The 26554-nt window shown below is 42.4% G+C and overlaps 1 protein-coding gene across 1 annotated transcript; it reads left to right on the top strand.

The window, feature by feature from the left end:
- Positions 1–892: 892 nt before the first annotated feature.
- Positions 893–26554, top strand: KCNG2 (potassium voltage-gated channel modifier subfamily G member 2). Its single transcript, XM_040547665.1, has 2 exons — positions 893–1716; positions 21942–26554. Exons 1-2 carry the CDS (start codon positions 973–975, stop codon positions 22749–22751), a joined length of 1554 nt encoding a protein of 517 aa, XP_040403599.1. The 5' UTR covers positions 893–972; the 3' UTR covers positions 22752–26554.

The raw sequence follows: 26554 nt of genomic DNA, 5'->3' as shown, positions 1-26554 counted from the left end.
GGTTCAGCCTCCCATTTCAGAAATGCTGCCAGGCTGCAGGGCATTCTTTCCACCTCTGTTAGTCAAAACCACACCAGAATCTCCCAAGGTTCCTGGAGTGATTTCTCTTCCAGACTGCCACCTCTGACAGCCTCCACTCAGAGGCAGGATGTGCACCTCCCTGCAGGAGATTGCTTTAGACTGTATGGCAGTTACCTAGGCATGACAGCACAGTTTTGCTACTTTTATCTACTGGTAGATATGCCCAGTATAGCTTTTAATGCATTTTGATGGGACAACAGTAGCGAATGAATCTCAGTAGTACAGACTTTGTGCTCAAGCACCCAAACTGGCTTGGGTGCTGGCTGCAGACTTGATTCTCAGCTCCAGCATATTCATTGCTAGTAGTAGCTAAACTTGGTAAATTTAAAATAGGAGTTACCAGCATTACTGCAATCACATTTCCGATGGTACTGCAGGCATACATTTTATCCTCACACTTCAGGCATTTTTTTAATAGGTATTTTAAACAGATGGGTCAAAATAATCAAAAAACATTTGCAACTAATTTCCTTCCTTAAGTTGCTAAAATGTAAATTCCCATTAATCTAAAAGCCCCAATTTCCCTTTGCTAGCGATCCAGGATAGAGCTTGAACCTGTAGAAGAGAAATTGCTGAAAATGTAACACACTGGTTTTTTTCCATTCATTCAGTGACTAAACTATAGAAGTATGGACATGGCTTTCAACCTTACTGCAGTTTAAGTTCGTACTCTCCAGTGGGTATAGGGCGAATATGGTTCTAACATAGTAGGGGGAAAAGTAATGTCATGGAGAAAAGTTTAATGAGATGAGATTGTTTTTCACCTAGCAAAGTACTCATTTTGTTGTCATTTAAAAATTCTGTTTCACAGACCAACTCTCCAATCAAGGACCAGACGCTCTTGTTTGAGTAGCCTCTACCTCCCTATGAACTCCACACATGTATTAAGAAATGGCATTACTCACTGGAAATGCAGATCCTGCGTTCAGCTCCTACTCCTTCAATAACTTGGAAAGCTTGTATGAAGTGCAAACCGAGAAAGGACTTTTCTACAAAAAGGCCAAACTTCTGCACCCTGGGGAAGACTTGTGCTGCTTAGCCCGCCTGGATGACCGGACCAGGTTTGTGATCATCAATGTAGGTGGCATTAAATACAAAATCCCGTGGACCACCTTGGAGAACTGCCCCTTGACCAGGCTTGGGAAGCTAAAATCTTGCAACAATTATGATGAGATCATGAACATCTGTGATGACTATGATGTTAGCTGCAATGAATTTTTTTTTGACCGTAATCCTTGTGCCTTCAGGACAATCATGACTTTCCTGACAGCTGGGAAGCTGAGGCTGCTCAGGGAGATGTGCGCTCTTTCTTTTCAGGAGGAACTTGTGTACTGGGGAATAGAAGAGGACCGCCTGGAGTGGTGCTGTAAAAAGAGATTGCGACAGAAAGAGGAGGAGGCAGCTGAGGCCAGGCTATATGAAGGGGAGATGGTATTTAGTGAAACTACGCAATGTGCCTTCCAGGACAATAGCCGGTTGAGTTTGTGCATGAGAAAGCTCAGGGATATGGTGGAGAACCCCCACTCAGGGATCCCAGGAAAGATCTTTGCTTGTATTTCAATCTCTTTTGTTGCCATCACTGCAGTCAGCCTCTGTATCAGCACCATGCCAGATGTCAGAGAAGAAGAAGATCGGGTGAGTGCAGCTTTTCTCAGAGTAAAGTGTGTTTTGTGTTGTCTCCTTGGGGAAGGTGATAGGCAAAGTCACTCTGGCAACCACGCAGGTATTGTATTCGGTATTTATGATGTGGAGAGCTAGCCAGAGTAGAACACAGAAAGCATTATGCACTTAATATTGAGGGAAGACTGGGCCAAGCTCTGTCTTGCCAGCACATCTTTGCCAGTTTACACAAGTTGATAGTTTTATCTAACAGATTTGTTTTCTGTTATCATGACAAGACGACAAACTAGCTGTTGTGGTTATCAAAATTAGCCTTGCTTGGGAGTTAATGCTTTGAAGAGCATTCAGAGTTAAAAGCTAACAGATCAGTTTTCCTTAGAAGAACTTTAACATACCCCTTTTAATGAACTCTCAGTAAATCATTGTAAAAAACACATCTAAAAATATTTTAATGTTACAGGTGAGTTAAAGGGCAGGGAAGCTGAGGCAGAGATTTAACTGTAGAAACAGAGTAAATTTCCCAAGAATTTAGTACTTTGTTTGTGCAGAAGTTCAGATTCCTAGAATTAGCTGTATGTAGGCCGAAGAGAGCTCATGTGAAGACTGATAAAGGAGGACTTTCACAATTGAACTCAATATATGCTGGAATGCAATCTAATGGGTTTGGAGTGGCAACTTTTGGCAGAGTTCATGGCCTCTTTAGTTTTATTCAGATCATAGAATAAAATCATAGAATCATAGAATCATAAAGGTTGGAAAAGACCTCCAAATTCATCTGGTCCAACTATCACCCTACCACCAATGTCACCCACTAAACCATGTCCCTAAGCACCACATCCAACCACATTAAACACCCCCAGGGACGGGGACTCCACCACCTCCCTGGGCAACCCGTTCCAATGCCTGACTGCTCTTTCTGAGAAGAAATGTTTCCTCATTTCCAACCTGACTCCCGCGGCACAACTTGAGGCCATTCCCTCTAGTCCTATCACTGGTTATTTGTGAGAAGAGGCCGACCCCCAGCTCCCCACACCTTCCTTTCACGTCCAAGAAAGATGCTAAATGTTTGGACTTCTTTTCCAGCCCAATAATCGTTAAGTGTGTCTGTGAACTTGACCTCCCAAGACAGTACTTCATCCAGCCAAATTCTGTCTACTAGTTGAATACTAAGCTCACGTTAAAGCAGATCTCATCTTGTGTGCCATCTCCTAGCTGCTGAATGGCTCATCACTCACTGCTATTAAAAGAAAGAGTGTGGTCATTAACTGTCAGAAGACATTTAGTGTTTTGTAGTGTTGGAAGTAAAAGCATGCAGATGAAAAATGGGTCCAGCAATTCCACAGAGACTCGTGCTGCATTTGACTGAGTACTTTGTGTGCAGTTAAATCAACCTTTGCTTGTATGCTTAGGTTAGATTTCAACTGAGTTGTTGGATTTGAATCATTCAATAGCAGGAGTTCATGCCAAGAAAAAAGAAAAAATATTTCATATGTTGCTTAATGGTTGATTCATTATGACACCTTTGTTTTCAAGGCTTTTTATCACACAAAATTTGAGGATAGTAGCTAAACTGGGTAATAGGTAAAGCTATACTGTCCTAATAATTTAAAAAAAATTATTTCCAAAATATATGCCTTGTACTCTAATTAAACAACGGTGCTCCAGTATGCTAGAATTTTAAGCACAGGGGGAATATTTTACTGTTGAATACTGAGATGTATTTTATATTTAGAGGTTCCTTGCTTTAAATGAGAGCTGAACAATTGCTTTCAGAATAATCTGTTGGAGTTTAGGCTCCTTACATTTTTACCAATGATCAGAACGTGAATAGCGACTATTTGCTAATAAAATTTCTTGGGAGGAGAAGGGTAATGAGGGGGATAGAGCAAACATATGAGAGAAGCATGGAGTTCTTGGTAAGCTGTGGCCATTAAAAGGAGCACGTTTTCATTCAGGCAAGTACAAAATTGTACAACGAAAATGAAGGCAAACTTACTTTTGCAAAAGTGTGGAGTCTCTAAAAAGGATTTAGAGGACAAGCAATGGAATACAAGTTCCTTTTGCAGTATAAAATCAAAAGGGTTAATACAATCCTTGAATTTGCAAGCTTAGGGAGTAGTGATTAGAAGCTGAAAGATAATTTTGTGCCTCTATGCAGCATAGGTGAGAGTGACACTAGAATACTGCAATCAGTTCTCACATTCACATTTTTAAATGTTGTTTTAAAAAGTGGAAGAGGATGCAAAAAACTATCAATATTAGACACCTGGAGAAAATGCCATACAGTAAGAAACTTGAACATTTCCATTTATTTAGATTATCAAAAGGAACATCAAGGTGACTTGATTAATCAAACAAGAGTCTTTTATTGGGGGAGGGAAATACATAAACTAAAAGACCTTTAAATTAAGCAGAGAAAGGATGTATGGTTAAAAGCTGACTCCTAATAAATTCATATGGGAAACTAGGTGCCAATGTTCAATACCATGGTGATTAATTACTGGGGCAGTACGAAGAGAATTATTGGATTTTGTGTTTTTTGATATTTTGAGTTCTAAGCTCAGTGCCCTGCTGGAAGGTAGCCTTTGGCTAAACACATGCTAATTCATTCAGAAATAAATTACTGATTTCAGTTCAAGTTGCAAAGGTGAAATGCTTGTGATATAAAGGAGATCAGAGTAAATGATCTGATGTTTTCTTATGCCCTTAAATTCCAAAAGCACAGACCTTCTGCAAATAAGCTTTGTTCTGTCCTTTCCACAGAGAAGGACTGTGGACAGACTGGAAGCTGATATTTTGTTTGAGATAAAGGTAATTCTGTAGCACAGAGCACAGGTGAGGTATCACTTCTTACATAGCTTATTTCATGTCATGTTCCTGGCCTACTACTGAGTCAGAGCAGGTCAGCGCTCTGAGTTGTAATTAGTCATGCCAGGAGTCATACACAGTGACTGATTTTGGTCCTGCACAAATGGATGTAAATACTTGTGTAGATCTTTTCAGCCTCAGTAAAGCTGGGCAAGGAGTCAGGCATCTGCCCACATGGAGTGGCTTGTAGGAGCAGAGACCTAAGTTACAGACTCCTTGTGTGTCATCTGTACGTGGCTCGGCAAGGCAAAGCAGCTCCTCAAATAATAGGTGTGGAGAGAAGAGAGCTCATGTGAATTCAAAGGCATGTTAATCGTCCTGAGCTGTATCCTTTAGTACCTACTATAATATTCGTACTCAGGGATAGCTCTTTGGTCTGATTTTGCAGTCTCCTAACAAGCAGAAATGTGTCTGCATCTCTTCTGGCTAAGGAACAAAAACAAACAGTAAATATTATTTCAAGGACACGCAGTACTCAGTGTGTACATTTTCCAGGCTGTCTGGCTGGAGTTATTGTTGTTATGATTCTGTGTCAGAGCTATTGCGGTAGGTACTCTGATTAACAAGCGGTGGTCTTTTCCCTGAGCTGGCATTTTCTAGAAGAGATTTATGTGCCACCTATCTGTCCTGTTATTGCTGCAGGGAAAGAGAGGACCTTATAATGAACTAAGTGTGCTGGAGAGCAGTTTTTCATACCCTGAGCCTTTAATATGATCCGAAGGGACCAGCTGTTACTACCAGTGATGTCTTGCAGAGGTGTAAGTAAATGTGGGATCTTAAAAGCCTTAATTACCAAGTATATGAGGAAATCATAGAATCATAGAATCACTAAGGCTGGAAAAGACCTCCAAGATCATCTGGTCCAACCATCACCCTACCACCAATGTCACCCACTAAGCCATGTCCCTAAGCACCACGTCCAACCTTTCCTTGAACACCCCCAGGGACGGTGACTCCACCACCTCCCTGGGCACCCCCTTCCAACGCCTGACTGCTCTTTCTGAGAAGAAATATCTCCTACTTTCCAAACTAAACCTTGCCTGGCACAACTTGAGGCCATTCCCTCTAGTCCTATCACTAGTTATCTGCAAGAAGAGGCTGACCCCCAGCTCCCCACAACCCCCTTTCAGGTAGTTGTAGAGAGCAATAAGGTCTCCCCTGAGCCTCCTCTTCTCCAGACTAAACAACCCCAGCTCCCTCAGCCACTCCTCATAGGACTTGTGTTCCAGGCCCTTCACCAGCTTTGTAGTCCTTCTCTGGACACTTTCTTTCTGGACACCTTGATGTCCTTCTTGTAGTGAGGGGCCCAAACCTGAACACAGTACTCGAGGTGCATTATTTTAGGTATCTGCCTGTGTCTTTTCAAATACAGAAAAAGAATCAATCATACATTTTGTTGACTTTATTAGCTGCTCCAGATGTTCTAAATGACAGTGGCAATGCCTAGTGTCAGGAGTGGGAACGGGTAGTGTTCCCATGCACTGCAACTATCTTATTCTCATTAATGGTCACCCTGATTCATCTCAAGTTTTACTCTTTTTGGAAGTAGTATCAGATTTCAGGTGCTGTACAATTATTAATAAAGATGGCAGAATCAGATCCTAAACTACTTTTTACTTACCAAACTATGACATGCTGTTGTGGTTTAGCCCGGCTGGCAGCCAAACACCACACAGCCGTTCGCTCACCCTCCCCCTCCCTCTCTGGGATGGGGGAGAGAAACGGGAAAGTGAAGTCTGTGAGTTGAGATAAAGACATTTTATTAAGACAGGGAAAATAATAACAATAATAATAATAATAATAATAGTATCAATAGTAATAATGTGTACGAAATAAGTGATGCACAATGCAATTGCTCACCACCCATTGACCGATGCCCAGCCTATCCCCAAGCAGCCGGCCCCCCCTCCACCCCGGCTAGCCACCCCTATATATTGTTCAGCATGACGTCAGATGGTATGGAATACCCCTTTGGCCAGTTTGGGTCAGCTGTCCTGGGTCTGTCCCCTCCCAGCTCCTGCTGCATCCCTAGCCTGCTCGCTAGCAGGACAGAGCAAGAAGCTGAAAAGTCCTTGGCTTGGTGTAAGCACTGCTCTACAACAATTAAAACATCAGCATGTTATCAGCGCTCTTCTCATTCTAATCCAAAACATAGCACCCTGCCAGCTACTAGGAGGAAAATTAACTCTGTCCTACCTGAAACCAGGACAGATATATTCTATGATTTTTTTTATCATTTAGCTTTTGCTTACTGATTAAATCAAATAAAACCCACCAATCCAGTGATGCACATGCTAACTGCTTCTGAAATTTTCAGGAAAGTGAAGTGGCTTAACCAAGTTGGGAATACATTACAGTAAAAGCTTTAAGAACACAGCAAGAGCTGAACAATCAAAAGACTTTAAGAGATTCATCTGAAAGCCAGGTGGTCATCATACTAGACTCTTCATTTTTCTTCTTGGAGAAAAAAGAAATTTCAACCATTTCTATCTGAAGAAAGCTTCTTTCTTTTGTTAGACAATCTTCCTCATCACAAAAAAATACGGTGAACAAAGAGATTAACATCAGCCATTTTGTCCTGATTCACAAAAGCATTTGTAGGGCTGAGTCCCACTGAGCTCAATCATTTGTAGTGGTATTGTGTAAAAGCAGGAGAAGAAAATCAGATGGTACTTCCTTCTTCACTATGCTTTCTAATGCATTGGGAAAAGCTAGGCTAATTAAAGATGCTCTGATAGGAAGTTACAGTTCAGTAACCTTCAGCTGAAGAACGTTACAACAAAGAGAGAGACTCATAAATAATGAAGTTAATAATAGCTCATAAAGAAGCCTGAAACTATTTAACTTTCTAAGCTTAATTTGCACACTGTGCTTCGACTTTCATGGAGAGTAGATAAATTTTGAATGTGTGTTTTAAACAAAGTCGTGACTAAAGACTTCGGTTCGCAAAGGTACATGACAAACCTAATCTCAGACAAGGTTAAGAGAGTCTTGCATAACGAGTCATCAGGAGAAGCTGTTGATGTATGTATGGGCTGGATGAGCAGACAGTGAGGTGCGTTGAAAACTGGTTGAATGGCCAGGCCTAGGCTGGTGATTGGTGGTGCAAAGTTTGGTTGGAGGCCAGTCTGGTCGGGTGTCCTGGTGGACACCAAGTTGAACATAAGCCAACAATGTGCCCATGCTGCCAAGAAGGCTAATGGTATCCCGGACTGCGTTAGGCAAAGTATTGCCAGCAGGTTGAGGCAGGTCAACCTTCGCCTCTACTCAGCGTTGGCGATGTCACCCCTGGAGTACTGTGTCCAGTCCTGGGCTCCACAACAGAGTACAAGAGAGACATGGAGCTACTGGAGAGAGTCCAATGAAGGGCCATAAAAATGATGAAGGAAAGGTAGAGAGAGCTGGGACTGCTCAGCCTAGAGAAGAGAAGGTTCAGAGGGAGTCTTATTATTGATACCTGAAGGGATGATACAAAGAGGATGGAGGCAGGCTCTTTTCAGTGATGCCCAGTGACAGGACAAGAGGCAGCAGGCACAAAATGGAACGCAGGAGGCTTTGTCTGAACATGAGGTGACTTTACTGTGCAGGTGACTGAGCACTGGTACAGGTATTCCAGAGATCTAGTGGAATCTCTCTCCTTGGAGATATTCAGAAGCCATCTGGACATGGTCCTGGGCAATGTGCTGTAGGTGGCCCTGCTTGAGCAAGGGAGGTGGACCAAATGACCTTGACCTAGAGGTCCTTTCCAACCTCGACCATTCAGTGATTCTTTGATTATTAATGTTGATTTCTTTAGGTTTGTAGTCTAAATAGGTCATTAAATGAGGAAGAAATATAAGTATTCATGGACTCGGGGTGTCAGAAATGCCAAACATTTTGTTGAATGAATGATAGATACTACCTCATCTCAAAAGTCTTCCAGTTTGAGGTACTTCTAGGTGGGGAAAACTGTCATTTTTACGTTAAGTCATTTACTGATTTCAGTGAAAAAGTATTGTAGAGGATTTTAACTCAGCGGCATTTGTGTTGCATAGATAATTTGTTTTCGTGAATGAATGTCTTAATAAAATTGTAGCTTGTGTTTTTCTTTTCTTTATGGAATAAACTGTTATAGGAATTACCACACAGTCAACATAAAACATGTATTTTAAAAAAATCCCATCTGGAATTACAGATAACTATTTATAGCATATAGGCACCAAGGGTGAGGTTTTATAAAAAGAATCTTAAGAAATTGAACTAACTTATTTCCCTAGGGATCATTGGAGAATGCTTTATACCATTTCCACAGCTCTGTTGCTTAAACGCAAAAACAATGAGCTTTGGCAATATCATCAGTTAAGGCATCTGAACTGGCAGTACATCATACTGATGTATTCGTCTCGCATATTGCTAGGTTGCATTTTGTGTTCACTCTGGGCAGTCCAGGCCACAGCTAGCTGGGGGGTAGGGATGGAGGGGACCAAATAACTTGCTAAGATTTGTGACCTGCCTTTTCTACAGCATTGTTGTCAGTGAAGTTCCTGCAGACTCCTAAGATTCATGTTCAGTTTCACTTTCATGTAATACTCACACCATTGCAGAGCTGTATTTTAACTATAATTGAAGTGTTCCTTTTTTTTTTTCATCATAAACTTAAGGTACATTTTCTGTTCAGATGGTGCTTACACTAAAATATTAACATAAACACCAAATTATAGGCTTTGAGAGCATCCTTTACCCACAGCTTTAGTCATCAGAAATAAGCAAAAGTTTGTTTCAATGTTTGCATGCTCCATCTATTTCATGTAGTTTGATCTCCTGTTTTGTGTAGTCTGTGTAGGGTAGTAGTTTTGTGTAGTTCAGTTAGATTGTGATGCTTTTGGACAGAAAGCCTGAATATGTTTGGGGACTTTATCATCACAAATAAAAATTGCATCTATAATGCTGTTCAGATACAAGTGCACGTTCCTCATATGTCAGCCTGGGAGCTAGGTTTCTAAGTAAGGATTTTTTTATTATTATTTTCATCAATGAGACCATCTTAGTTCATACAAGATGCAATCACTGTATGATATCGTTACTATCTCAGACTGAGGAATAGCTGCAAGGTTTCTTGCAGTGCAAGTCTGAGTCATCGTAGTGTAGTCTCCCAGCTCCTATCTGACGGTCAGAGAAATTTGCTGTGCATGTTGCCTTTCAGGCAGCTGAAGGCTGACTGAAAGTGGTTGGAAATGATGACGTTTGAAAAATAAAAGGGATGTTGCTTCTGTGGGTCACACACATACCTTTAAAGTCAAGGAATTAAGGACCTCTCCACAATGTTGAATTATGTGGGTTGTTGTTTTTTTTTTTAGTTGTGTTCATCTTTTATCTAATTCCCATGGAATCTGCAAATAAAAGACTAACAGCAAAATGTTCTCTGCAAATACAAAGAAGTGGTGATAGTGGTGATAATGTCCTTTGACCACCACAGCACAGGGAACTGTGCTTCGCCTGTGATTCATCTGAATGGTACAGCCCTTAATGTAAAAGGAATATGTGTATTAATCTTTCTTTTGTGGATCTGAATCTAAATCTGTATTGGTTATCTGCAGAGTGTTTCTCTGTACTGTTAGCTGGGGGATGAAGTAAGAATTGGGTAAGATAAAATTCCTATTGACTTGTTGATAACTTTATGATATACTAATGAACTCTCAGTTTACAAGGTATCTTCTCATGAATAAATAGCAGGCTTAGGTTTTCTTTTAAATATTGTATAAATATACTGCAATATAACATTAGTGATAAATAATTAAACAGCTAAGACTCTTCCATAAAAACATTGGTAATTCTGTCACGTTAACTTGTGTATGTTCAGTGCAATGTGTCTCACCCAGCAAAATGTACTCATATTTAGTTTCTTTTAAATTTCTGTGGTTCCACTGCCATAAATATCAATACCTACCAGTGGGCTTATTCGCCAGATCTCCAGGTAAATCATCCAGGAAGTCTTTGAAGCAATCTCATGATAATAGTTGTGTGGTCTCAAGTCATATTTGTAAAATTAATACAGCTACTAAGTATAGCCTGGATTGTAATATTGTCAGGGTACAGCATAGCTTCTTCACCCCAGAGTTTGTGCCACTGCCTTTTGCAAGACAGCTTGTGCTGTATGAGTATGTTTAATATCGTCCTAGTGTTTTGAAAGAGAGGAATCTTTTGTTGATTTGTAATAAAAATAAGGTCTGTGTATTCATCTCAGATCTCGAGGGCATGTTGCTGTCCATCCCAGGGGTTTCGAATAAAAGAAAGAAACCAGATTTTTGATTGGCTAGATCTCATAGAAGTAGGCTGAGGTAATGAGCTGACTGGGCTGTGCACTAAAGCATTTAAATTTATACTTACATTTTCATTGCTTAGCATGTCGTGACTGAGATGAAGTGTAGAAGTTCTTGAAATTGAGGACTTTTTATAGTGTTCATGGAGACATTTAAATTCAAGACAAATTAAGAGAGGAGTGGTATACAAATAGGAAAAAAAAGGTTAAAAATTTTGCAATAGCTTTTTAACAAAGGCTTAAGAAAGGGCTTGAAGAAAACTATAAGGTTGATAGACTCTAAAAAGATAAGCATAATATTAGTTCCAAGTAAAACTATTAAAAAAACAATTCTAGTCTGTTCAGAAGACGACTCAAACAATATAATTTTATAAGATTATGAAGTTTTCTGGAAAAAATAACTTCTAGTGTAGGTACTTATACTTCTGTAAGATATTTAATTCAGTGCCTCATATCCTTCTTTAATTAAAATGCCATTTTTCAAAAACTTACCTCCAATATTAAATGTTTTACAAATTTCTATTAGATTTCAAAGTAGCAGAAAACTAACATGAGAAATCATCACCCAGTGACAGTGTATGTGGAAAGTCATGAAACTGTTTCTGGTTTTGGTTCAGAGCTGCTTAGGTGTTTTGTTGGTGGTTTGGGAGAAAATATAAAACAATTGCAAATTAAATTTACACATAGCACAGAAACAACACGCTAGTCAGGTGCTAGAAGTACCTGTCACAGTAAACTGAACTGATTTGAATGTGGCCAGCTAACTCTATGTTCATCAGCAGAGACCACAACTTTGTAAGTGAGTGTAAGTGAGTATGCCCAGGATGAAAGACTCTTTCAGAAAGTGGGAACGCAAGAGAGGATTTGTAGATGCTGGTGAACAATCAGCTGTATGCAATTTCCCGTGTGAGAGTAATTAACAGACAAAGCACGAGGCTTGAGATAGTGTCCAGATCTGGTATCCATTAAGCAGGTAAATTAGCAAAAAAAAGTGAAAAGAATTACTTAAAACTTGAAAAATCTGCTTTACAGTGAGATAGTGAAATATTTTTTAATGTGATAAACAGCAGAATAAGAAAATGCTTGTGGACAACAGTGAACAAGTGTCCAGAACCCGAAGGTAGACAAATCCATGCTCTAAATAGGATATATCACATTGTTGGTAATTAAAACACCTAAAGATACTGGAGTACATCTTATGTAGTTTTTAAATACATTCTGTCAGCCTTTCTAAACCTCTCTGGGATGGCAGGATCCTGAACCTCATCTGTCACTGACTGTATTGGCAGGGTGTCCTACAGAGGCTGGAGCATCTTACAGTCAAGGTTTAGTCTCAGTGCTTAGCTCTGTTCAGACTTGAGCTTGCAGCTTCAAGCCATTCAATACATCCTGAGCTGTGCTTGGAACAGAAATTCCAGCACCTTTTTGAAAAGTTCACACACACACACAGAGTTTCTGTGGGCAGAAGCTGTGGATATTTCATCCAAGACCCTAGCTTGCTGCCTGTGTACACAGTGTACACAGAACTGTGTATGCAGAACTTCTGCCTAATTCTAAGGTAAGTCACCCAGTTCTGCTCTGCTTCAGCGTCACAGGAAACACCGTTGCCTTGGGCAGAAAGAAGAAATATAGAAGAGTGCAGGGCTCCACAGTGGTCAGATTCATCATGCAAAAAATTCACCCACTTCACAAATTCAGGAATACAGCTTAGGGTGTTTTAGTGCAAGGGCAATGCAGCAGCAGATTGCCAGCTGCGACTGAGCCACTACAGAGCAGGGGAGCAAATCTGCCCAGAGGCAAGACAGGCAAATCCTTCGCTTGTTTTCAGCTAATAGGATAAAGTGAAAGAGGGGGTTAAAAAAAGCAGGTTTGGAAAAACACGTAAGAGGAAAAGAATAAGCTTGACTCTGTCCTTCATTCCTCCAAGTTGAAAAAACAGACACCCCAACTTCTATAGCAGGTTGCAGGGTGGCAGGAACCAGTAAAACTAATGTGGGTCAGTAAAATAGAACCAGCAGTGAGTGGGAGGCAGGAGGAGGAGAAAAGCGTATAAAATGGATTGAAAGAAAGGGAAAACTAGGGAAAATAATCTTTAAAATGCTTTAAAGAATCAGTTGTTCTTTTTAATCCAATTAGCAAGTTACAAAATGTGTGTGTGAGAGTGAGAATAAGAAAGATTCTCTTTTAGTGTGTGAAGCAATCTTGAAAAGAAGAAGAAAAGAATATGATGCTGGGCTTACAAGCTTGAGAAGTGGGCCCACGTGAACCTAATGAGGTTCAACAAGTCCAAATGCAAGGTGCTGCAGCTGGGCCGGGGCAATCCCAGACATGAGCACAGGCTGGGAGAAGAACACACTGAGAGCAGCCCTGAGAGAAGGACTTGGGGGTTCTGGTGGATGAGAAACTCGACACAAGCCAGCAGTGCGCACTTGCAGCCCAGAAGGCCACCTGCATCCCGGCCTGCATCAACAGGGGTGCCCAGCAGGGCGAGGGAGGTGATTGTGCCCCCTGCTCTGCCCTTGTGAGGCCCCACGTGGAGTGCTGCATTCAGGTCTGGGGCCCCCAGCATAAGAAGGATGTGGGGCTGTTAGAGCAGGTCCAGGGGAGGGCCACAAAGATGATCAGAGGGCTGGTGTACCTCCGCCATGAAGAAAGGCTGAGAGAGCTGGGGCTGTTCAGCCTGGAGAAGAGAAGGCTGAGGGGTGACCTCAGGGCAGCCTTTCAGTACTTAAAGGAGATTTGTAAAAATCAGATATTGACAGGATGAGGGGGAATGGTTTTAATCTAAAAGAGGGGGGATTTAGATTAGAGGTTAGGAGGAAATTCTTCACTCAGGAGGTGGTGAGGCACTGGGACAGGTTGCCCAGAGGTTGTGGATGCCTCTTCCCTAGAGATGTTCAAGACCAGGTTTGATGAGATCCTGAGCAACTCCACCAACCAACTAGTGGGTGGTGTCCCTACCAGTGGCAGGGGGTTGGAACTGGTTGATCTTTGAGGTCCCTTCCAACCCAAGCTATTCTATGATTCTTAGGAAGTTCACAGTTGTAGAAACAGTATATCTGTATAAAGATAAAAAAGAAGACCTGAAGGTCTGAAAAGACCTCTAAGATCATGTGGTCCAACCTTTTAAAAATCATCATTCTTTTCTGTGTTACTGTTGGTAATACTGGCAGTGGCACTGATAAACAAATCCTTTGCACTGAGTCCCCTGAGGTTAGGCTGGGCAAGAAATGCCTGGTCCAAGCATGGCAGGCTTTGTGGGAGCCACATACACACATTGCCCCGGGTGGTTCCCACGGGGAGGATCTGCTGCAGAACAAAGCTGCTAGAAAGAAAGTGATATGGGCAGTGCCCTGTGAAATCTTGCTTTGAATGCTGTGGGAGTTCTTGAATTTCAGATATAGTATCTTATTCTCATGGACCTACGTCTTCTTGTGTAGCTGTTAATCTTCAGACAATTTCCAAAGGTCACTGGGAGGTTATAAAACTGCCAAAGCAGAGCCCAGATACAGCTAACTGCTGTTTTGACTCAGAATATCTGGTCACAAAAATGATGGCAAACATGTTCTTGAGGTCGTAGGGCTCTAAATGTCATTACTAGCCCACTTATAGTCTTACACTGTCCTTTAGATTAATAACAATCACAGAATCACAGAACGGTTGAGGTTGGAAGGGACCGCTGAAGGTCCAACTCCTTTCTTCGAGCAGGGACACCTAGAGGTCACTCATGACCATGTCCAGATGGCTTCTGAGGGAAGTGAGGGAAGTTTGGGTTATCCTGTTTGTGCTGAAGAGGACTAAAGAATGATAATTAAGGGTTATGCAATAACGAATTAAAGATTGAAAAGGATTAAGTCCCATTCTGTGGACTGAGCTGGGGACTAAACATCCAGGCAGTAGATTAAGATTACAGTATTTTCAGCTAGTCCACATAAATCTGTGTGAGAACATTTGACCACACCATTAAACAGTGCTTCTCTTCATCTCCTTGTAATATTTACAGACAGCAACTGTGCCTCTTTTCCGCCTTCATTTGACGATGGCAAACAACTCAAATGCAATTAATTGTCTGTTTTTAAGATAGTTTTTCCGTTCCACTAATCATCCAAGTAACCTTGGGTTATTACTTTCTCAACTCATTCCAGTTTGAACCATCCTTCTTGAACATGAATGGTTCTTGAAGAAATCAAATCCTTCACTTACATCTTGCAATCTGTCAGTGAGCTCCACATACAAATGTTGTTTGTTTCTTCTGAAGTAGCAGTGTAGTCCCTCTCTCCTCGTGTGTAGTGTGATCAGACTGAGAGATAGCAGCAGCTGGCTGCTGGGGCACATACCATTCCCTCAAGTCAGTCACAGAGTCTGAGGAGTTTTTAAGGTCTTAGATGTCTTTACATCCCCCCAGCCTCTCCAGATGAGGTACTGTTCCATTACTGATAGGCATCTGAAGAACAGGGAGGTTGATCGTGTTCTGTTTCATGGATATTTATGGTCTCTTTTACTCTTTACATGCTTCTTCCTTGCAGTTCTCAGTTTTTGGTTGCTTTCCATAAAGTGCAGCCAGATAACACTCATTTCCCTCCAACAAATGCTGTTGGTTTTTGAGATGTGGGTTTTAAAACTAGGTGCAGCTGTGAGGAAAAACTGGTTGAGAAGCAGATGCTTATGACAGGATGTTTTGTGCACCTGTAGCACTAGTTATCTGCTTTCCATTCTTCCCAGATATTCCTGTGTTTTCCTCCAATATTCATATATACACACCCAATCTGTGCAGTCAGAGTGCAGCTGTTAAGAGGTTTACAAGATTTTCAGGGAAAAAGGTTAAACAGGTCTCAAGGTTCAACATTTTTAGCTTAGGAACATTTATAGCTGGCGGTTACCATAGTCTGTAGGCATCTCTTGTTCCTGTTGGTGTTCCATGGTTATTTGCAGCTTCACGAGCAGATTAAAAGTTACAGGCTGAAAGGTATTGAAAAGTGGTGATTCGTGGCTGTGTTGTATTGGAGGTCAAAAGGAATTCAGAGAGAGAGCAGGTATAGCTCTTGCCTGTCTCCTCTGTTCTCAATAAAGTTCTATGGGGAAAAAAAAAAAAAAAAAGGAAAAGGAAAAGAGCTATCTTATATCAGTAATACCACTGCAGACTGTTAGTGACAGTCCTCCCCAATAAAGGCAAGGCTCTTGTTATCTTTTCTAGCAGCTAGATGAAGCACAAACTGAGCACTAGCTCCAGATCAAAGTGTCTACAGCAAGAACCAGAGGGTTCTTCTGTGGCCCCTTGGTGGCTTTACAAACAGATAACACTACTTTGAATTCACAGCCAGAGAGCTGTGAGGACAGACTGTGCAGTAGCTGAATCATCTTTGCTCAGGAGCACAAGAAATGCTCGCAACAGGCTGGCTGCCAGTTCAGACTGACCTCAGTTTTAATGGCAGAGGTACTAAATTGCAGTAACAGAGTCTGTCGGTAGCCACCAGGAGAGGGGAGCATGCCTGTGCCCGAGGCGGGGGGTTGCTCTGCCATTCCAGCACTCCAGCGGTGGGTCACATAGCAGGAGTCGTACACCCATCCTTGCTGTGAAAATTGACTGGGTACTTTTATCAGAAAATCGGTCTTCATCCCGAAATTGTTTTTCATCAGAAAATGCCAGTGGGAGCAAAATCTTTGTGTCTTCTTTGTGTGTATGCCTGGTAATGCTGCTGGCTTTGCTGGAACTTCTGTCAGGAAAGGGTTCTTCGTTTCAGGGTGATGCTCGGGACCTTGACCCAGTAAGGCAGGGCAGGCTGGGACAGGGCCAGGTGCAGGTTTCCACACTCCTGTTTCAGAGCAGCAGCTGGGTCTCTCACCAGCCAGGCGAGCACACCAGTGATTAGGCCGCTGAATAATTGGAAGTGTGTCTGGGGGGAGAGGGGGTGTGGGAAAGGAGTGTCTGTCCTCTAAACCTCTCTGCAGACCTTCAGTGAAACAAGCAGTTCAGCCTCACACCCAAATCTGGCAGGAATGACATAAAGCACCGGGCTGGGGGCTGTCTCGCACTCTGCAGCTATGGACACCCTTCGTATAAGGACCTTCGTCTGCAGGTCTCTGCAACGCTGATCTCCAGTGCTGAGACCTTCATTACACAGAATTTTTTATTTAAAAAATAACTTGGTTTGTCATGCACAGAGCAGCATTCGAAAAACAAGACCCAAAATGCTCAAGTGACAAAAGGCAAGTAGAAGAGGATCCAAATAACATTTTAGAAATGTCGTGATTTTAAAGCTTATGTAAGGGTTTTTTTATGCAATTCCTCTCATGGTTTTGTTGTTATTGTTTTCTTACGCTACAAACTGGACAGGAAGGGAAATCCTTCTCTATACGGGTAAAGGGGGTGGCATTGAAACTTCTTCCTTGAAAGTACTGTGGAGCTACTGGACATGCAAAAATGTGTGCAAAACAACACAAGAGCTGGGATAGTTAAGAGGTGATCTGGCTTTTGGCATCTTCTCATACCAGAGGGGGCAGATGACATCAAAGCCTGTGAGAATCTAGAGAAAAGTCAAAATTTCTTCTCAGGAAATCAAAGGGAAAATCAGGGGAAATCAGACAAAACAAGGATCAAGAAGTCACGTAACAAAGTCTAGAATTTTTCTGAGGCACAGTCCAGGGAAGTGCCAGTGGAAGGGACCCCACAGGCCAAACCACAACATTTCTGAGAGGCAGCTGAAACTTTTAGGCTATGTAGAGCAGTGAGTACAGTTGGGCTTGAACTCCAGTGACACCAGCTTTTCTTTATGTAATTTTCTCAGTAGTTCTTTTGGCAAAGAAAATCTGTCCCCAGCAGAAAGGTACTGCAGTTGGCTTTTTGACAGCAAATTTCTGTAAATCCTAGTGAAAGAGACTCACTTTAATTTGACTGCACAGAATTATTCACTAAGACGTTCTGTCTTTTCTTTTTTTGTGTCCTGAGTTGACATTCACATGTGTCCCCACAATCCTGTGTAACTGCAAATGTATTTTTACTATATCACTGCTTTCTGTAATCAAAAGCTTAAGACATTGTTTATTTAATGGTATAGCTATATACATATTTAAAAAATATATATGTTAGTCTTTTAGTATTAAAAAAGTGTAATGGGAGTATCCTTTGTGATTGCTGTTCATTCTATTTATTTTTTTTTTTGTTTAGACCCCTAAATGACAAGAAGAAATCAAACTGTTGTGAAAGCTAAAAAACTTTTTTTTTTTCCGTGGCCCATCTTTATAAAACTAGGTATGAAAATGTAACCATAAAAATGTATCAGATTACCAGACAAAGAAATATGGTTAGTCAGAATGAGAGCTAGCTAAAAGCTAGATTTTTTACTTTGAAAAAGTAAAAAGCAATATGTAGTTGTTAATGTACGTGTTTATAGCCATGATATAACTTCATCTTTTTATGAGAACATACAGCATTGATACAGATCTGTTTTGGGCAGGACACTATCTGATTCTGTTAGGACTTGTTTTTCCTGTATTCCAATGGCTGGTTCATTCTTGGTTGCCCTTTTTTCCATTTGTGTGTGTGTGTTTCTGTACTTTTCTATTTGTTTTCTTGAGTGGAAAAAAAAAAAACTCAAAAACCTAAGCACAGTTACAGCACCTGGATGGACTCTTGAATACATAGTTAAAAAGTTTAGAATGAGAATATGTTTTTTTACAATGCTGTTATCGAGGGGAAAAATCTGCAAGCAAAAGCATCTGCAGCCAAAAGAAGCAAAGTGCAAAGAGCGTGAAACATGCGTTTGTTGTTTCTGTTTGTGATTTCATCTGAAGATTGTAACAGGTCATGCCTAGATGTAAATGAAACATGGTCCAGAGAAGAGGAAGACATTTAATTAATGCAAAAAGGCCTGTGGCAGGTTAATTGATACACAGGTCTGCTTTCTAAGACCTGCTCAGACCCTCTTATTCTCAGGACAGCTTTCAGACAGAGCCAGACTTGTTCAGATTGCAATAGGTTAATAACAATATGGAGAAGGAGTCATACTTTGCTGAAGATAATTATGCATCAGCTAAAAAAGGGGATTGTTTCGTCCCATTAAAGTGAGCTCTGTGTATCAGAGCATTATCGCTCCACTCTACTAAAAGTAAACATCGCAGCATTCGCAATGTCAGCTGCAGAAAGTGGGAGGAGTGGAGAAAAGCCAGAGCCCCCCATCAGTTCTGGATGGAGTACATTTCTGCTCTTCATTACAGTGATGGGTAAAGATGCTGGTTTAATTCTGCTGTATTGGATGGCCCAAACTTCAGATACATCCAAGCCTCTCATGCTCAGCTGAGCGCAGCTTGCCAGGCTGCTCCTGCACTTGCTTTTTTGATGTAGTTCTGCAGAAGACTGGAGGCATAAATAGCAAAGCTGTGGATTTGTGGATCTACCCAGGATAAACATGTCACAATGTAGGAGGGCAGATGGAGTCTTACGGAAGACATCTCTGCTGGTATTCCTTTAAAGAAGAACAATGTTCACTCCTCTTTGTTCCCATACCAAAATTCATATACAGAATAGCTTAGGAATGTTATCTTCCCTTCTGCACCACGTGGGGTGGAATACTAGACACCAAGTCAACTATTAAATATCTTAACATCTTCATAGGTTTATTCCAAGGCTAAATTTTCCATAGGCTTCACTGACCTTCCTTAAACTTTTAATGGCATGGAAAACACATAAAAATAAAGACCATTTCTTGGCATATAGGTCTGTTAAAGCAGGCTACATTTTAGTCTCCTTGCATGGTGGTCCAGGTAGTGATCTACCATTCAGAGAAAGGAAATGTGCACATTGGTGGGTGTTGGGGTTTTTTTTGTTGTTGTTGGTTTTTTTTTTCCTTCTTGTCATTTCTGCTGCTTCACTTTAGCCATGATTATTCTTCTGTAGGTTTTCTTCAGAAAGTCTCAGTTTGATCTTTTTGTGTAAGTGCAAGGATAGTGTCAAGAGCTGCAAATCACCTGCAACCATTGCCCTTAGGAGTGAGAGCAAGCATATCCTGATAAGCTAGATTTGTGCAGTGGGATGAAAGCTTCTTTGTTTGTTACCTATTGGAAGAACCTCACAACTTAACTATGACGTGAGAGAAACCCCTAAAAACTACATTTTGTCCCACATGTTATATCTGTAACAAAAATGCTTATGACCATATTAGTGTAGTGAGGCAGATATAAATTCTAGTCTTCGTACCTATCAAAATTAGAGAGGAAGTTAAATACAGGCTGAGCTACTACATTAATAAAACCAGATTCTCTTCTCCCTGTGATATGCTTAAGATCTTGGCAGGGCAGCAATTTCAATGGGACAAGTAATTAATTTTCTTCCCATACCAGAATGACCCCCTGGGAGACAATGGGAGGTGTATCATGCCAATAGGAAGCAGAATTTAAAAACACCTTGAAGTACAAAGCACTGCAGTCTTTCGTGATGTTTCATACAAGGATAACAAACGCAGGATCTGAGGATTCCTATCTTAAATGTGAAAAGGGAAGAACACCTCAACACTTTGGATAATATCTTGGGGTAGCAGGGCTTTTGTCCTCAAAATGTGTATCCAGTTATTCCCCCATGTTTTGGGGAATGCTGTAGTTAGCGGGCGAAGAAAGATCCATTACTTCTTTGCTGTTATGTTTAACAACAAGAATAAAAGAATGTATAAACACTTAGAGAAGTGATGAAAGTAGGATGTGTCACTGTGCAGTAAAAATTTCCTCAGCTCTGTCTTGCAGAAGACACCTGTGGTGAGCGTGTGGGCAGAAGTTGTTTATAGATGTGCCAGGTTCTCAGACTGACCATTGGTGAAACAGGCCTCACCCACTAACACAGCCTCGCAGCTCTTTAATGAGATTTTATCGCTATAATTTAGCATAGGCAAGCAGAATGATGTTTTACGTTCATACCTAATAGCTGGTGTGTTCAGTGGGAATTACATATCCCTCCAGTGTGGATGTATTCCTACACGGTTACAAGAGTTTTCACAAACTCTTCCAAGTCAAACTGATTCACCAAGTAAATATACACTTCCCATAAATAAATACACACTTCCCTTCCGCTCAAAGCCACCAGTGCATTAACACTTTTATGTGAGCATTTACAGAGAAAACAGCGCTAGCCCTATAATTGTCCACATCAAAATCTATTTAAAGAAGCTGGTTATTATTCAGCTGGAGTTACCAGCAGTGAAGTAGAGGAGAATTGCCACAGTCTTTCTGCTGTTGAATTAACAATCAAAGAACAGTCATCATCACCATTATTGTTTGTTTCTGTTCACATGTTCCAGATGCTTGTTTACAGGCTTTGTAAGGAAAGAAGTAAGGTTCTGTTGATTTTCCACTCATTGAGCCTGGGGCACTTTTTTTCCCAGTGCTTTTCTACCTCAGAAAGCTTGTGGGGTCATCATGGTCATTAGTTGCTATAGGTTAGGTAATTTTAAATGGTCCATGGAGTTCCTCCTCTTTTTCTTTTAGAAATACCTACATTTATCAGTACTTCCTATGAGCTTTTGGCTATAGGACTAGTGGGTTAATAAATGCTCGCTGGCATTTCAAAAACATTCTATATTCTGTGAATAATAGATTGTAGGTGACTCCAACCACACAACATAAAAAGCTGTGGGTGTTTATGAGCCATTTATAAGCAATTTATCATTTATGAGGAGGGGATGGTGCAATCTTCCATTTATTAAGGTCTGTGAATTGTGTACTAATCCTTTCTGCAGAATGTTAAAGGCTTACTCAGAAATGAGGTGTGAGCCGCTGGCTTTTCAGCAGGGGCTGTCCGACTGGCAGCTGATAACATCACACCAAATTCTTGGCAGCCCTGGGACACTCCAGAACATTGTTAACTTGTCCTGCAGCCAAGCACACAATTAGTTGCTCTGTTTTTCAGTCATTCATTCCAACTGCTCTTAGCAGTAATGATTTTACTTTGGTAGCTAGCGATTTGTATCAATGTAACATGTTATTGGTACTTGCCTTCAAGAACTCCTACTTTGTGTTTCTTTGGTTTGCTCTCTGGCTAAATCTTTTTCTTCCCCATTTTTTTTGTTTTTCCTGCTCCTCTTTTTCCCAGGGTGAATGTTCACAGAAGTGCTACAACATCTTTGTGCTGGAGACAGTGTGTGTGGCTTGGTTTTCGTTTGAGTTCCTCCTGCGATCCATCCAGGCAGAGAACAAGTGTGCTTTCCTGAAAACCCCGCTCAACATCATCGACATCCTGGCTATCCTGCCTTTCTATATCTCTCTCATTGTGGATATGGTCTCTACAAAAAACAGCAGCAAGCCTGGTGGAGGAGCAGGGAACAAGTACCTGGAACGAGTGGGCCTGGTGCTGCGCTTCCTGCGGGCTCTGCGCATCCTCTACGTGATGCGATTAGCGCGGCACTCACTGGGGCTGCAGACCCTTGGGCTCACCGTGCGCCGGTGCACGAGGGAGTTTGGGCTCCTCCTGCTCTTCCTTTGTGTTGCCATGGCCCTCTTCTCGCCACTGGTATATCTGGCTGAGAGCGAACTGGGAGCCAAGCAAGAATTCACGAGTGTGCCCACCAGTTACTGGTGGGCTGTCATCTCCATGACCACTGTTGGCTACGGGGACATGGTGCCTCGTAGCATTCCTGGACAAGTGGTAGCCCTGAGCAGTATCTTGAGTGGTATTTTACTGATGGCCTTCCCGGTCACGTCCATCTTTCATACCTTTTCCCGTTCCTACAGTGAGCTGAAGGAGCAGCAGCAACGAGCAGCAAGCAGGCAGATGCGCCAGCTAGAAGAGAGCACCAGGCTCACAGGTGGTGACAGTTCACAGGGGCTCGGTGTTGCATCCCCACTAGATGCCACCGGGGAGGTGGGTCAGCCAGCGGTGGACCAGGAAGCCAAAAGAAGTTAATTCTCAACAGTTAAAGTGAGTTGGCAGCACAAGAAGCTGTAGACATGGTGGATGGGGTCAATTCTGCAATCAGAACCTCCTGAATTGCATAAATTAGGAGCAGACACACACAAGATTTTCCCCAAGGACCAACTTTTGATCTTAAGGGCCTACTGAAAAGCGTCCCTAGAAACTCTACCAAGTTCAGCTCTGCTCCATCACTATTTGTAGGGCGTTTCTTTTCTATTGAGCAACTGGTTTTGGCAACCTCAAGGAGCAGCTGTTGAACGCAGCCAGGCAGGAGGATATAACAAAGCACCAAGAGTCCACACCGGGGTGCCATTTGGTGGGGCAGTGAACGTGCCACCTCCTCCCGTCTCTGCGACACCGTGCGCAACACGCCGAGTGAAGGGTTTCCTCTCGTGTGCTCCGTGCACGGGGAGTTCGTTTTGGCTGCTCCACCGAGGAACACAAATCTCAGACAAGCAAAGGGATGAGGGGGAGAGAAGGGCAGAAATATCTCTTCAGCTTTCCCAGGGGCTTGGTTTTGTCTGTTTTACAAATCAGGCACCGCCAGCTGCCAGCTCCAACGTGTGCTCTAGCTCAGTATGCGTTATTTAGTAAATATGCGTATTTACCACAGTAAGCTTTGTATCTTAGCCCCATGACAGAAATATACATAGAAAATCTTCCTGACTATTGTACTGAACGTTGAATTGTTGGTTTTCTTTCTTTTCTTACAGTTGAATATAACGAATACTTTTACATTCACAACATTTCTCCACTTTCTTTTAATGCTTTCCATCTCCCATGTATCAAAACCATGTTTAACAGGTGAATAAACCTCAAATACGTGCTGCCCAGGAAGGGGAAGGTGATGTTATACCAGCAGTGACTCCCAGTTCCGCATACTCTTCCTCAGTGACTGCCGTCAGGAACAGTCCAAATTGAGTAAAGTCAATGAGACTCCTCCAGTGGCCTAAGCTGCAGCACAGCAGCTGTGATCTACGTTAGGAGTAGGCTTTTTTCCCCCTACTAAGAAAAAGACAATGCTGTCATCTAAAAATCAATATTACTCTTCTGCCTGTTCCTTCTGATTCTCAAAAAAATTTGTCAGTTGAAAGGGAAAATGAGTATGGTGTCATCTGTATGTTGTTTACTGCTGCTAGTCTCATGAGCTTTCCAGTCCTCTGACGTGGTTTTCCAACTTGAGGAGCTGTGTAGCTGGTCTAAGTCAGTGCATTGTGTGCATTTTTAGGTATTCCTCCAAGTGGGATAGTGGGATACTTTAGGAGATAGCAGGAAAGGGGGCACAAATGCCTCTTGTACCTACAGCTCCACTGGTATTAGCAGAGCTGTAGGACCAACCATGGTGTCGTCCTTCATATTCACCTCCTCCTAGGAAGAGAACAAAATATTAAAGGTGGGTTTGTTGGGGCGTTTTTTGGTTGTTTTTTTTTTTTTTTGCCTCAGCTTATAGCACCAACCCTACACTAGCAGAGTTCTGTATTAAGCCATTCCTTATAGGAATGGAGCAAGGGAAAATAAAAGGTTACACTCGATTTTAATAAAAATTGGAAGCTGTGTTGCAGAACAAGTGCCTCTAGTGATGCTTACAATTTGTGTGACATGGGGAAGGTGATGTTTCTCTGTTTTGTGCTGGCATGAAGGCCTGTGTCATAGTGGTCCAGCCAGGATCCCGTGCCCCCAGTTCCCTACAGCCCCTAGAGAAGAGCAGCACGTGTCCTCTCAGTACGGCTGCAGGCTGTGCCTGGTGGAGTCAGCAGACAAGACACATGCACATATGCACACGCATACAGGTGCGTGCACAGGCTGTGCAGCAGCCACTGCTTGGCACAGCCATGAATGCATTTTGCAGGGAGGGGAGGGCTTGATGCCCTCTCAACACCACCTGCTTTGGGAAGGGAGCTTCGTGTGCCTGTTTCTGGGGACAGGAGCGGGGCCGTGGAGGCACGTGGCTATGCCAGGCTCCCAGCGCCAGGGCTGTGGGACACACTCTGGGCTTTGTGCTTGCGGCCACTGGAGCTGCAGCCCTGGCACTGCTCCCTTGCTGCCGCAGCAGAGGGTGCCTCAGGGAAGCACAGCTGTGCCAGACACCCCCGAGCACTGCTGCGAGATGTGAAGGGAGCACACTGAGCCCGGGCACTCAGCAGGCTGTGCCTGGGTCTCCGGTCCCCTGGCTGCGTTGAGTTACAAACAAACTCAGCACAGCCACGTGCACAGGGCTCTGCCACCAGTCACAGCCTGCCACCACACGGAGCTCGTTTTCGTGTGCCAGGCGAGAAGGGCTAAAGGGTGATGGATGCTACTTGTGTTGACTCAGACTCCTGGCAAACCAATACCAGCGTTAGGTTGCTGTGACTCATTGAGAGATTTTTTTTTTTTTAAATCCTGACACAGGAATTTCTTGCATTAAGGCTTATTAAGGTTTGACATTGAGGTTCAGCATTGCGGCTGTGAAGCAAAGTGAAGAACTTGGGAGGGCAAGGCATGGCATGGTGATGGGGAGAGGAACAATGCATTTTATGATGTCTTCACGTGCATTCAGGTGAAAGCCTTCCGTGATACCTCATGTCCCATGGACATCCCCTGCAGTTCAGAGCTAAATCTCTGGTGTGAATGCAGTGAGCAGCGGCCCTTCAAAGGGTGCAAAACACATCTCCTCAGGGGGGTAGGGCCCATGAACATTCATCAGTATAAGCTTACTCCTAAAAGCTTACTCGTCTTAAAGCAGACATCCTTGCAGAATGAAGAGCTTCATGCTTGCAGTGCTAGAAATAAGCTTTAATTAATGCCTCTTGTGGTCCTACAGCATGAAAAAACTACACTGAGACAGCTAACTGCAGCTCAGCAGCTCTGTAGCAAAAGTTGACACCCATTATTGCTGCGGTCCATCAAGTTGCTATTGTCCTACAACAGCGAGTTCTTTGTATTTTCAAAAGGCACATAATTAATTCCAGTACACACAGAGTTTTAATAAAGTGACAAAACCCACTCATCATGTTTGTTAGTCGAGGTCTGACTTTTAATAAAGTTTCATTTTATCTATTGAGATGACAGATGAGGAGACAAATATAAACCAGGAACCTTTTAAACAAATTATTTTTGGAAGCTGTATAAAGTTCTGATGCACACATTGCCAGACATGAAAGATACCCAGAGGACAGTGAGTTCCCCCCAGCATAGCTGTTATTATGAGCGATGCTTATTACTTTTGATCAGTAGCTGGAGAATTGTTGGTTTTGTGTGTGGTTGTTGTTTTCTTTGACATGGCACACGAATGATTTAGGGCCATTTATCACTAACTAGAAAAAATGCTGTACTACTGCCTGCATGCACGCCAGTGCCAGTAGATAGTTATATATACTTCTTGTGAAGCACAATCTAGCACTTCATGGTTGTAGCACATTCTGTTTGCATCAAAGAAAAAGGAATGTCCTCTCTGGCATGGGACTGAGACTCATTACATGTTTGAGAGCTCAAAATGTGGCAACAGGCTTGTAAAGGGACAGCGTTAGAGGGAGCGGCACAAAGTCAGACACAATTCCTGCTGCTGGTATGGCACACGTACAGCCATCTTCCACCTCAGAGCAACCTTAATTAAGAAAAATTACAATCATAAAACCATGACAGTCATAACACACTCCTCAGTGGTCACCCAGACAAAAGTTGCTGTCTCACATCAACAGGGCCAGAACAGGCATAACCTGTGGCAGCCTCACAGCAGTTGCTTCACAGGGGGCAAAATATCCATAGCTCTCACAGCACCTCGCTCCTATGAACTACAGCCTTAAGAGAGTGTG

Source organism: Cygnus olor, chromosome 2, assembly GCF_009769625.2.
Source record: "Cygnus olor isolate bCygOlo1 chromosome 2, bCygOlo1.pri.v2, whole genome shotgun sequence".
In the NCBI taxonomy this organism is placed as follows: Eukaryota; Metazoa; Chordata; class Aves; order Anseriformes; family Anatidae; genus Cygnus; species Cygnus olor.
Note: the sequence above shows the minus strand (reverse complement) of the source record. Positions and strands in the feature narration are given on the sequence as shown.